We start from the raw sequence: 12,789 nt of genomic DNA on the forward strand, positions 1-12,789 counted from the left end.
GATAGGACAGGAGTAAATGGTTTCTAACTGAAAGAGAGTTAGATTGGATATAAGGAAGAACCTTTTTTACAGTAAGGGTGGTGAGGTACTGGAACAAGTTGCCCAGACTGAGAGTAGAAATCCTATCCCTTGGGTCAGGATGGATGGGGCTCTGAGCAATCTGATTGAGCTGTAGGTGTCTCTGCTCACTGCAGGGGTTTGAACTATAAATAACCTTTAAATGTCCCTTCAACTCAAATGATTCTGTGATTCCTTTGCTGTCATTAATCCACCCACCCGTCCAGTTTTTTAGCAGTCCTTCCTTATTCAACCTTCTACTACTGTGATATTGCAGAACAAGCTGTTCTTGTTGCCACTGATGTTCTCTGCAAGTGTCAATTGTAGGTGAGCTTTGGCTTTCCAGACACCATACCTACACACCCAATAAAGTCAATACAGAAAGGCAGTAACTGCAGTGGATGATTTACCATCTCCTGCCACATTGCTCATGCACAGCCTTTGATAAAAATCAGGCTGTGCACCCTAGTTTTCCAAGTCCTATTTTTTCTGAACTTACAATAGTTACACACTGCCCAATTTTGCATAGTTCTGTAAGAAGGGAGGGATGAATACACATACGCCAAACCAGTAGTGATGTGGCCTTTAACTGCCCCATGCCTCAGTTTCCTTGTTAAAACGCACCAGTCAATTCCACCCCGCCATCCCTGTTTTGCCATATCCCTGCTTCTATACGTGTTACCCTTCTGTAAAGGGGCTGGTCCTTCTCTCCAGAAGAACAGGCTGTCCCTCGTGAGGGCCATGTGACAAGCCAAGGTCCCACTCTGCAGGAGAGCAGGCTGTGAGCAGACCATTGCAATCACGTCCTGCGTTCATCGCACGCAGCAATGTTACCAAACTGACCTACTTTTCCCGTCCGCCCACGGAAGGCTAATCCTGTTCAGCATTGCTGGAAGGGGACGGGCGCGCGGAAAAGTGCTCGGAGTTATACAGATGGCAGTCTTTGCTGATTAATGTTACTTTAATTTGTTTGCCTTTCTGTTTGCAGCCGTGTGAGGGGAGAGCAGCATGGGGCTAGACCCAGGGATTCACTTATCCTGCTCGCTGAAGTCTGAGTGGCATTAGCCATTCGGTAACAATCATAATAAGATAATGAGCATGCACATCCTGATCTCTGTCAGGGACGCCAGGCTCTGCACAAACTTTACGCCTTGCTCACAAGCTGGAGATAAAGGATGCCCTGCGCTCACCCTGGCTGCCCTCCCTGCAGCACTGCACTGCTGGCATCATCTGTGCTCCTTCTAGTTCAGGCAGATGCAAATGATGCTGCACCTATGGGGGGCTAACACATCCTGCACCCTGAAATTGAACTGCCACCAGGGCAGCAGGAGAAGCTGCCAAATAGCTCACAGCAATAGGTGAAACACTTCTGACAGACAGAAAAGAATACCTTTTCTCACTAAATAAAGAATAAAATCAGAGTACAGTGTGAGCCCTTACTTCTTCTCATTATAATTTCAAAACCACTCAGTTTTGCTACCTGTGAGCCAATCCCAGTTTGGAAGAGCAGAGCATTAATTTCTGTCATGTTGCATCATTTTGATTGTCTGCATTTGAATTATTTTTTTAATGTTTTTTTTTTGCTTTAAGCCAGTCACCATGTAAAGATTCACTGTAAACATATGTGTGAAACGTGGAGAAGCCCATAGTTACACAAGGTCCAATATTTCCTCCAAAAGTTTCCTTCTTCTCTTTTTGTGTTTGGGTCTTCTTTGGAAACCTATAAACAACCTTTTCTTCAGTGCAAACAGAATGTAGTAAACCACTGACTAAAGGAAGATCAAATTGCACACTGTCAGGCAAAGACAGTCATAGCTCTAAACCCAGACTCATACCGTGCGGCTGGAGCTCTCCTTTGATTGTAAAAACAGTGATTCCCATAACAATTGCAGCATTACATGACCTCTAGTAACTGCCAACTGCCTTTCTCCCACTGAAAATGCACAGTGCCTTCTCAAATGACGATCTGTATTGTGAGGAAAGTGAGTTTTTTTCCTTAAATTCTATTCAGTCTATTCTGTTTGCATTTTCATACATCACTTTGGATTGGTAGTGGTTCCTGTGCTGTATTTAGCTATGGATTCTGTGTGTTCTTGTAACAGCACAGAGATCTCCGTCTGAAAACTAAATTTGGAGGGTTATGTTAAATTTGTCTGTGAATCTCTCGGTTTATTCTGATTTGCACTTATATGAATCCTTCCTGTGTGTATGCACTATAGCTGTCACAATGGGATGTCTGAGTGCTTCATCCATGTCAGAGAAACACAGAACAAGCCATTGTAAATGTTCAGACAATTGTTTGTTGCCTCTGACTCCTCGTTTCTCATTTGAGGTTGGATATTAGGAAAAATTCTTTCTGAGGAAGAGTGGTGATGCAGTGGCACAGGCTGCCCAGGGAGGTTGCAGCCACCATCCCTGGAGGTGTTTAAGAAATGTGTGGATGAGGCACAGAGGGACGTGGGCAGTGGGCATGGTAGGGGTGGGCTGCTGGTTGGACTGATCTCAGTGGCCTTCCAGCCTTAATGATTCTATGAGGGCAGCCTGTAAGTTCTGGGACTTCTGCTGTCACAGGACAAATTGTGCTCTCTGGTCACCAGCAAAGCCTAGCTGCCCTGTTTTAGGCTCTCCAGCAGGTTCTGGCATAGCTCATAAGTGATGTCTGGTGGAGACAAAGCACTTCTTCATCCTGTATAAACCTTTCGTTATTCCTATCTTGTGCTCACTGCCATAATGGGCCAGGAAAATGCGAATGGAGAGGTGCATACTGCAGTGTTATGGCACACCTTTCCAGTGCTGTGGAGCACAAAGAACCTATTTTTCTTTTTTTTTTTTTTCATGCAGCAGTAATGCTTGGTGTCTAACAGTACATATATATATATGGGAACTGTTGAGTCATGGCCTGAACCACTGATTGATCACCTGAGGAAAGGACTGAGTCAGCCATGGGAGCACAGGGGAAGGCAATTCAGCTGTGTGACAAGAAGGGGTGGAACCTGGCTGCATCCCTCCTAGACCCTATTTAAGGGCTGGCTACCACTAGGAAGGGATCTTTTTCTGGAGATTCCTCCTCTGAGGAGGCTTTATTGTGAATCTAGATCTTTGGATACAGATGTGCATTTCTTTCCTGTTTGTCCCACTGAGGGACGTGGTCAGTGGGCATGGTGGGGGTGGGCTGCTCATTGGATTGCATGATCTGAGAGGTCTTTTCCAACCTTAATGATCCTATAATTTGCAGTTCTTTCTTCTTTCTTCCCAGCAAGAGAAAGGAAATACTTCACTTTTCAGCCCATGCTACCTCCTATTAGAGATCTGCCTTAGTTGAGAAGAAGGGAGTACAGCTGCTATTGCTGAGACACAGCACTGCTCCCCAGTGTAGAAAAGCACCCTCCAAACCCATGCTGTGGAACACCCATGGGACAACCCACCATGCTAGAGAGGAAAAGGGAAGGAAGAGCCCAACCTTCTGCCTAAGCTGCCTGGTGTAGGGCTGGAGGAACACAAGTGCTGTGAGTACCCACCAGGCTTCCCCAGGCGCAGCCTCTGGGAGAGATTTACATTTCTATCTTCCTGACTATCAACAGAGGGATGTAATTCAGCTGAATTACCCGAAGGTGATTGAAAATTCCTGTTAAATGTCAGGTTGATTTGTAGGAGCTGAGATTAGCCCGCCACGTGGCAATTTACTGAGAAATCAACAGCTGCTTGCTTGTATTTTGAGCGTCAGTCATGTTACCTCGTGAGCAATAGTAGGACAGTAAGGAGGGAAACCAACCTCCCGTACGCAGAGGAGCCTAACTCACTGCAAAACACGCTTCTAGAGTACCATGAGGCATTCCTGATCAGGACTGGAGGAATTTTACAGTGTGAGCTCTGTGTCCACTGGGAAAACGGTGTCTCAAAATAAACACATGCAGTCTTTCTTCTGAGGAGTCCCTGCAGAGAGCTGGCACCATCCCTGAATTACTCCTTTCCCAAGCAGCAAGTGTCTGTATGAATGAATGGGGGGAGATGTTTGGGCTGTAATTCTCCATCTGATGACAAAGCCAGGGGTGTATGGTTTTGTTTTCTGGATGCCCCATTTCCTCATTAGCTGAAGAAGCACTCATTTTGAAAAACAGAGAAAAACTAACCGGAAAACATACAAAATAAAATATTTCTATACGTGTTGTCATGACTTAGAGCCCTGGTGATGGATTTACAGCTTGTCCAGACTCCTCCTATTATGAGAAGCCCTCTGGCAGACCTCAGTGGCTCAGGGGTGGGGAGGGCCATGATTTGCTACAAAAGGAACCTGGCTACCAAGCTGCACAGCTAGCAACGGGTTGGCCCTGCGTGTTGGGAGCCAGGGAGCAGTGCCAGATTCTGCTGTACCTATTTTATGCAGAACAGCTTTAATTTCAGACGGTACACGTGTACCTACAAACATTGTTAGCAACGTTTATGATACTCTGGAGATTTTGCCGTGTGAGCAAACAGAAGTAAAATGGCAATTAGGTATTGTCTAGCGGTAGGGACAGCACAGTGGGTCCAGAATTTCATGTTAGTGAGTGAGAAACATTGTTTACTGGGGTCTGGATGTGAATTGCTGTATGAGTCTAGCCAGGTCCCTGGCAGAGCAGACCAGTCAGACCTGTTGCTTCCTGGTAAGAGTAGGGGCTTCCCTGCAATGTAATTCCTTGACAGTTCATGCAGTCCAGCTACAGGAAATCACTTTCCAGAGGACCGATGTGCCTTGCAGAAGCAGAGGGGCTGAGTAGCACCTATCCCTATGCACCATCTATCGCCACCCAGAGCACTAGTCCCTGTGCTCCTGCTTTCTGCTTGGAATCTGCTGCAAACAAAGAAGCTGCTGGTGCAGCAGAGGAGGACCTTCAGTGATTCACAGAAAGTCCTCTGCTGACGCTGCCCTGTGTCTCATGCCATGTCCTAGATCACAGATTCATAGAATCACAGAATGGCCTGGGTTGAAAAGGACCACAGTGATCATCTGGTTTCAACCCCCTGCTATGTGCAGGGTTGCCAACCACCAGACCAGGCTGCCCAGAGCCACATCCAGCCTGGCCTTGAATGCCTCCAGGGATGGGGCATCCACAGCCTCCTTGGGCAACCTGTTCCAGTGCGTCACCACCCTCTGAGTGAAAAACTTCTTCCTATGCAAAGGAGCCTTGCGAGCGAAGCTCTAGCAATGAAAGGCAGCAGAGTCCTAAATGGCAGTCCTTGTCGTACTACCAATGCCTTCTTTGCTCTCTAATGACATAGCTGGGCATTGCAGATTCAGTAAGGGAACAAATAACAGTAAAAAAAAAACCAAAACCCACTTAGTTTGTCATCACATTTTTGCGTGAATTATTGGAAAATTCCCTTGTTGGGCTGACAGCTCCATTTTGGCACTTGGTGAATAATCACCCGTAGGATTTGTAGAATGCTGGTAAATAAAATTTAACTGGGACTATAAATTTTCCTGATCTAAAATATGGATTGTGCTGTGGCTGACTTGCCTGTTTTCAAAGCCAAAGAAATATGTGAAAAAAAACAAAACTCTAAAAACTACATCATGCTATTTATTTTCTGTATCACAGAATTCAGCAATTTAAATTTGCCAGCCCCTCAGCCTTCATATTTTCTATTTATGCTGCTCCATCAACACATCGAGCACCAGCTTTACTCTCCAATCAGTGACCTGTAGCTTTAATTTCTCCTTCCTCTTATATCTGATAAAAAATTGCAGGGTTGTTCTGTGTTCTTAGTTAACTGTTGAGTAATGAGCAGGTGGAACAGGACTGCAAAAGCACCACTGACAGAAGGAGGGATTTTATCCACTGTTCTTTCTATTGATAACTTTTCACTCCTGATTTTTAATAAGGCAGTTTGGAAGCAGGCGCATTCCTGTATGACTCATAGGTGGAAAATACCATGGACTTAAATAATGCACATCAATTAACTTCCCTCCTCCCCTCTCCAACTTTACTCATGTCCTACATTTTGAGGAAAAATTAAATAGCAAACTTGCTGATTTTTGTGAGTGCTGTCACTGCATGTCATTAAACTGTGCCTTTGGGAAAGATGCTTGGGCCAACCCAGCAGTGTGGTGCTGCCCATTCAGTAAATGGGTGCAGTGAGGGACTGGAGGAAGCATTTGGGGGAGCACCTCTAAAGCCTCCTCTACTTGCTCTCAGCCTGGAGCTCATTCAGCCTGCAAGCTGACAGAGAGCATCCTCAACACTGAAAATCCCCTGAGAAATGTCTGTTTCTGTACAGCGTTGACGCGCAATGTTGTGCCTGGGAGCCTTGATCCCTGGCTGCAGACCCTACAGCTAGTGTGACGCTGAGGAGTAATGCTGTCTGCAGTGGATGTTTCTTAAAATCATGGACTGTGGCATAAAGCACTGCTGACACATTTATCTGACCTGGATATCATCACTCTGTTATTAGAATGAAATAGCGTGACTCTGAGATTAACCTGAAAGTAGAACTAACAACGTGACGATTCATAATGGTTCTCACATTCCTTCCACAGGAAAAACTGCTTAGACAATCTAATGGATGAAGATGAGAAAGACAGGGCAAAGAGGTGAGCACTTTTCCTTTTTGAACCCTCTTTAACTCTTGGTGAGCTTGATGGTGCTTGTTGCTGCAGAAGCTGCTTTATCCATAATCAACTAATAAAAGAGAAGAGAGGAAAATAAAGCCAAGCTCAATCTGAAAAACTGTCATATCAGAGTGCAAGTCCTGGACACCCTGTAAGAGGAAAATAACTTACCAATTTCCTGTAGAAACGGTCAAAAAAAAACAAAGGTGTGTTTTTTCACACTAGTGAAAGAGCACAAGGCCTAAAGAACCAACAAAGCAGTCCTGCTGCCGTAGCACATCATCATAGCTCTCAGAATGTAGAAAATACGTGACTTTCTTTTTACAAGAAGCATATTGCAAAAGAAAAGGAACTTTAAAAATGTGTTGGTTTTTTTTTTGTAATATGATGGCCACTTACTCAGCAATGCCTATCTCACGGTGATGAGAACACCCAGACGTTACCTTCATAACAGAGAAAGGCTGTTCAAAGTGCTGTGTCAGCCCTAAAGTGACAGAAACATTTATTTCCATATATTCTTTGCTCCACGATAAAGTCCCAGCTGATACGTAGGCAGGAAATTGTTGCGAGCACTTTGTGGGCAGGGAGGGCTGTGCTTCAAGGCAGAAGAGCCGTGCAATAAAACGCTAATAACTGTCCAATCTGGCTGGCATCTGCAGTGTCACAAAGGCTGTTGGAAAGCATTTTATTTATTTATTTTCTGGAAGCATTATCAATACTGCAGCCTGCAATCTAATTGTTTAAGAGGGAGCCTTTGGTTGCATGCATTTTTTTTTTTTTCCCTGGTTCCCCCTAATGAGAGTAATTTCCAGTCCAGGCACAACTAGTTGATCCATTTTCATCTCTTTTGATTCCTTCTCCTCTCCTTCCTTCCCTGCGGCCTTTTCTCCCTGATATAGGTCAGTACACACTGCAGCCACACTCAGCTTTGCTCCCTCCTCCAATGAATGCAAGGCTGCAAGGAGTCACCTGCTTTGCCCTCTGTGGGGTTTAGCTGATAAAACAGGGACACTTTACTGCGTGTGGCTGTGCTGAGACATCCACAAAGAACACAGACACCTGCAGACAGGGTGGTCTTGGGGAATGGATGCCTCCTGTCGCATCACATCACCAAACGTTCTTTCTTTTTAGTGCACGAGGACCTGAAGAGTGTAAGATGCAGGGACCTTGGGTCAAGGAGGTGGAGGGCAGTAGGCAGCCCACATCTAGCTGGTCTCACCACTCGTCGTGCTTAAGACCTCATTTTTCAGATATTAGCATTGTTGAAACAAAAATGCATTAAATGAACACGCAAAGGACAAAAATAGAATTAGGCGTATCCTCACGATCGGCGATTGTCATCACCATCTGGTGTGATTTTCATGCCGTTTGTTCAGGGAGGAAGTTTTTGATGTGCCCTGGGGCAGGCCTGCTCTAAGGTGGATGAAAGAAAAGATAACTTTTAAGATGTAAAGAGGAAATCACTTCTTTGAATTGCAATGGAAGCACTTCTTGGTTTTTAGAAATAAAACTAAATTGGAAATTAAGTCTGGAATTGTGGAGTCATAGAATATCCTGAAGGGATCCACAAAGACCATTGAGTCCAACCGCTGGCTCCACATAGCACCACCCAAAATCCAAGCCCTATGTCTGACAGCGTGGTCCAAATGTTCCTTGGACTCTGGCACTCAGGGCTGTGACTGCTGCCCTGGGCAGCCTGTTGCATGCCCACCACCCTCTGGTGCAGAACCTTTTCCATACCTCCCAGCCTGATCATAAGAGGATTCATAGAAGTCTACAGTTACTGAAATATACGAGAACCACCAAGACTCATTTAAAAGCTGCATGGTTTGTTCTAAAGCTTTAAATAAAGACAAATGTGGGAGAAGCCATTGGCTGAACATTCTGATCTTATGGAGATCAGAAATTGTAATTTCATTTTCAATTTTTTTATGCTAGATTAAGTATACTTAATTTTATAGATATATTAATATCAAATGAAAGATATTCTTTTTTTTTTCTTAACCCTTTTTCTTGTAGTTTCCTTTAACTAATAGAAAATTATATATATATATATATATATATTTAACAATTCAATTGAACTGCAAATTCCAGCCAAAATCATCTTGGAGTAAACCTTGAGACAACACTTAATAAATTAAGGCTAGCAGTTGCCATTTTCCACTCCAATAAAATGTAAATTTAAGACTCTGAATTAAAGTATGTGGTACAGCTACCTGCTTCGATGCATATGCAATGTAATCCATTGGACAGCCAAAAGAAATAGGAAATTTAGTGTAAAGTCACATTTCATTGTAGATCAGCATCATGCAATGGTTGCCGGTCAACAAGTATAGGCCTATTTCTAAGACAATAAGCAGCAAGTATGTGATAATAAAAATGGTTATTGAGAACACATCTGAATAGGTGGGTTTGATCTTTCTGAATTTGAGCTGTCCTGTATTGCCTCTAGCTGTATTCACTACAATTCCAGATTTTATTCATACTGCATCTCCTTCCCTTGAGTATGTGTATTTTTTTGGAGTAGCGGGGAGAGAGGAGAACTGGGATGAGCAGTGTGGAATTAAGACTGCTTTGGCTTACTCTAAGTGATATAGCCTAGCAATGAAGTAAACAAGGAGCGGGAGCAATCTTCCAAGGGAAGTGATGAAATCTGCATTATTTAAGGCATTTACAACTGGATTGAACTAAGGCATTTACAACCATATAGGGATAGTTTAGATGACCTAATTGTGGGCTTTTTTTCCTCTTTTTCCCCCTTTTTAAGATTCAAGATTTTCGATTCAAATCTTGGAAGAGTTCTTTCTGTCAAAGGAGTTTTTATGTTTCCTTTGTGAATAAAATGTCAAGTATTAAAAATAGGTGCTTTATATTTCTGTCAAAGCATCTTTATTTTGGCAATGCAACACTTTCCTGGTACTTTATTTTATTTTCAGGAAGATCAAGACCCTTTGAGCTTAAAATGAACTGAGGACTGAATTATAAGAAAGTAAAATGTTGACATTCTTTAAGTTCCCTTGAACTGTACAGAAATAGGATAAGGATGGATCTTTTGACATCTTGTTCTGACAGCCTTTTGCACTGCAGTAAGAACAGGCTGGAATCAGTCAGGCAGTATCCACCCAATCTCTCGTGTTCCAAGCTGTAAAATAATCAAACGTTGGCTTCTATCCGTGCATCTCCAAGTGTGTTTAGGGTTGAGAGCAAGACAAACAAAAATCACCCAGCCCTCTGTAACATCCAGAAGCCTCTGTAGTGATTTCTGTGATAAAATGTTTATTGCCGGACTGGTCCTTGGGGGGATGTAAATGCTGGGCTAAATTCTGCTCTCATTTTCACCAGTGTGTGGACAGAACTCCTTACAAGGTACAGCAGAATTAGCTGCGATGAGACGCTCAGAAGGAGAACCGGCCTCTTGGCTTTTCTTTCCTGCCTACATATAACCAGATTTTTAGATCTTTATGTCATTAATGAGGCAAATCTTGCCTGCTTGGTGACCTCTCAGAAGAACAAACACATCTTCTGTATTATGCTTATTTTAACATAGCTGCAGAAGTCTGAGTGATAGTCTTCATATTAAAAGACTGTCATATTTTTGGGGGTCATTCAGAAACCTTTATTTGTTCATAGTTTCATATATGTTTAAAAAATGAATAAAGTACACAATCTGAAAAGATTATCAATAGCTTAATGACAGTGTCATGAAGTTGCCAAAAAATTCCAGATGAAGTCAGGTCCCTTCTTCTGTTGAGCTCTTCAAATACACAGCAGTAGAAGTCGGTTTTCTCTGATGAGCCAGCAATGGAAATAGGCAGGACTGGCTGAGAGTTGTAGAGTCATCACTTCATATCCAAAGAGTTTGGACCTAAAGTGATTTGCCCAGTGGCACTCGGGCATTATGGGCAAGAAGCTATGACTCTGCTAGCACTTCTGATCCCCACATCCAGGTATATGTCCTGGCCTTGGCCCCCATCCATGCTGAGATGGGATGCGCACATCAGCCATCCCTCCTTTTTTGCCCTGGTGACCTTGGAAAGGAGACTGAGCTAGGGGGCATATGAGCCAGGTGGGAGCCTCTGCTAAGCTCCCTGATGTGAATGACTGGAAGACAACAGCCCCATGGCTCTCTGTAAAGCAAGCTTAGATGTACCCAGAGGACCTGCATGAAGAGACAGTCTCTGGGTGCACTTCATTCCAGTGCAGTGGCTGAGCTGAAGGACTGGAGTTCCTCTCTCCTCTTAAAACTGCCCAGGTGGGTGTGCCCCACAGTATTATCAATCTGTACTCTGCTCTATTATGAATGATTTGCCAGTGCCAATCTTCACATAATGAGGCCTACTGCATGCTGATTTCCACATGCATGCATTACAAAGAGGAGGTGCGTGATGATTCCTCTTCTTGCTCCTCTCATCTTTTTTTTTCTCCATCTATAGGGCTTCGCGTAACAAGTCTGAAAAGAAGAGACGTGATCAGTTCAATGTTCTCATCAAGGAGCTCAGCTCAATGCTTCCGGGCAACACCCGTAAAATGGACAAAACTACTGTGCTGGAAAAAGTCATTGGCTTTCTGCAGAAACACAATGGTAAGAGTTACTGCAGCTCATCGTGCACTTGCCAAGCGCTGTTACAAAATCCTGTTTCCTTCAGTGATTATCAAAATGGCTCAAGGGGTTTAAAAGTGCCAAGGTAACCTCTTGGCTTCTCTAAAGATAACTTACAGTCATTGTGCTGCCCAAATCCATCTCCTCAGTTGTTCTTTAGTTGAGAATGGCTCTCAACTGTTATGGAAGGTGGTGAGTGTCAGGAATGGAGGCAGCTGTGCCTTGCAGCTTATGTGAAGAAAAGGGGTGCTTTGAACAAGAGGAGTTTGGGGACGGAGGGAAGATTCCTCTCCTTGAAACTAGCAATATTCTGAGAAGAACGAAGCACTCACCTCAGCTTCTCTATGGAAAAGTACCAGGAAACAGTCTGATCAGCCCCTTGCTCCTCAGTGGACTCTGTAGGACTCAATTTCCACAGACAGCAGAAAATTCAAATCAGGAAAGGCCCCAGGTTTTTGAAGTCAGTGTCAGCAAATTGCATCCAGAGAAAGCTTTGCTTGGTTTACACAAGCAGAAAGCTATGTCATGTTTGTAGAGCATGCAGTTGTGTGCAATTTCCACCTTGGAAAGGCAGGAGCTTGTTTTAGGTTGCAAACATGGTGACAGTGAGGTGTCTTAGAAAGGTTCCCTCACTGCAGAAATCCCTGACCGTACTGATCTATCCCCATTGGTCTTGTTTCCAGTCAGTGCATGAGCATACATGGAAGGCTCCCTGATGCGTGCACATCCTCTAGCAGGAAAAAAGACTTATGAAGTGCTTCTCCTCTATAAATCAGGACTGACATGGAGTCCTCTTGCTCTCCTTCCATGAGGAAGAGGTTGAGAATTTAGCAGGCGACTATAGGGAACGTCCACAAAGTGGAGAGGTTGTCATGGCTGATGCACTGCACCACCTGGCTCACCTTGTTTGTCAAGCCTCTGCCTCTCTGGAAGTACTTTGTGGGAAGTGGAAAAGAGCACAGCAACTCTTCTATCATAGCTCCCAACATAATGGAGTTGCAAATGCCAAACTTATTGAGGAAATAAATATAATGATTCTGTTGTTATAGTTTCTTTTTTTTTTTTTTCCCTAGACAAGATGCCCATGAGAAAGCATGACTGGGGCGTCTCAAAGTTTGATAATTGTATATATTTATTAGAAAGTAATAGCAGTAACTTTTTATTTTTTAGCTACCCAAGACAGAGTAAAGCAAAATATGAGTATGCTCAGTTATAAAAGCCAAGCAAAGGGCAATCATACAAGTCTTGAAGAAGTGTAGACAAGTGTGGCTGATAGCCCAAATGATTTACTACAAAAGGGACTTCATTTCTAGAAGAACAAACAACTGGGTAAAAGAAATCCAACAGTCATAAATCCTTCCCCAGAAACTGGGTCAAACTGTGACTGGTTTTGTGCACTCGCTAAAAACAGTAAATGTTATCTATTTTTAAACTAGATTAGTAGTCACACAATATAATACAAAGCATCACCATTTAAAAAATGTTGATTATCTTCAGAGTAGTTTGGATCTGCTTTATTCAATCGCATTTCCCTTTCACTTAG

The 12,789-nt window shown here is 43.5% G+C and overlaps 2 protein-coding genes across 6 annotated transcripts in view; both read left to right on the forward strand.

Annotated features, from left to right (window-relative positions):
- Positions 1 to 12,789, forward strand: part of RPL31 (ribosomal protein L31) — a 662,822-nt gene that overhangs the window by 599,658 nt on the left and 50,375 nt on the right. The gene's annotated exons all lie outside the window — the stretch shown is intronic.
- Positions 1 to 12,789, forward strand: part of NPAS2 (neuronal PAS domain protein 2) — a 97,624-nt gene that overhangs the window by 42,350 nt on the left and 42,485 nt on the right. For all 4 annotated transcript variants that reach the window (XM_052664886.1, XM_052664890.1, XM_052664888.1 and 1 more), the window contains 2 exons: positions 6,575 to 6,628; positions 11,080 to 11,228. In XM_052664886.1, the coding sequence (XP_052520846.1) occupies positions 6,597 to 6,628; positions 11,080 to 11,228 (181 nt within the window). In that variant the 5' untranslated portion in view covers positions 6,575 to 6,596. The remainder of the gene's footprint in view (positions 1 to 6,574; positions 6,629 to 11,079; positions 11,229 to 12,789) is intronic.

Source organism: Tympanuchus pallidicinctus, unplaced genomic scaffold (genome assembly GCF_026119805.1).
Source record: "Tympanuchus pallidicinctus isolate F22 unplaced genomic scaffold, pur_lepc_1.0 scaffold6, whole genome shotgun sequence".
NCBI lineage: Eukaryota > Metazoa > Chordata > Aves > Galliformes > Phasianidae > Tympanuchus > Tympanuchus pallidicinctus.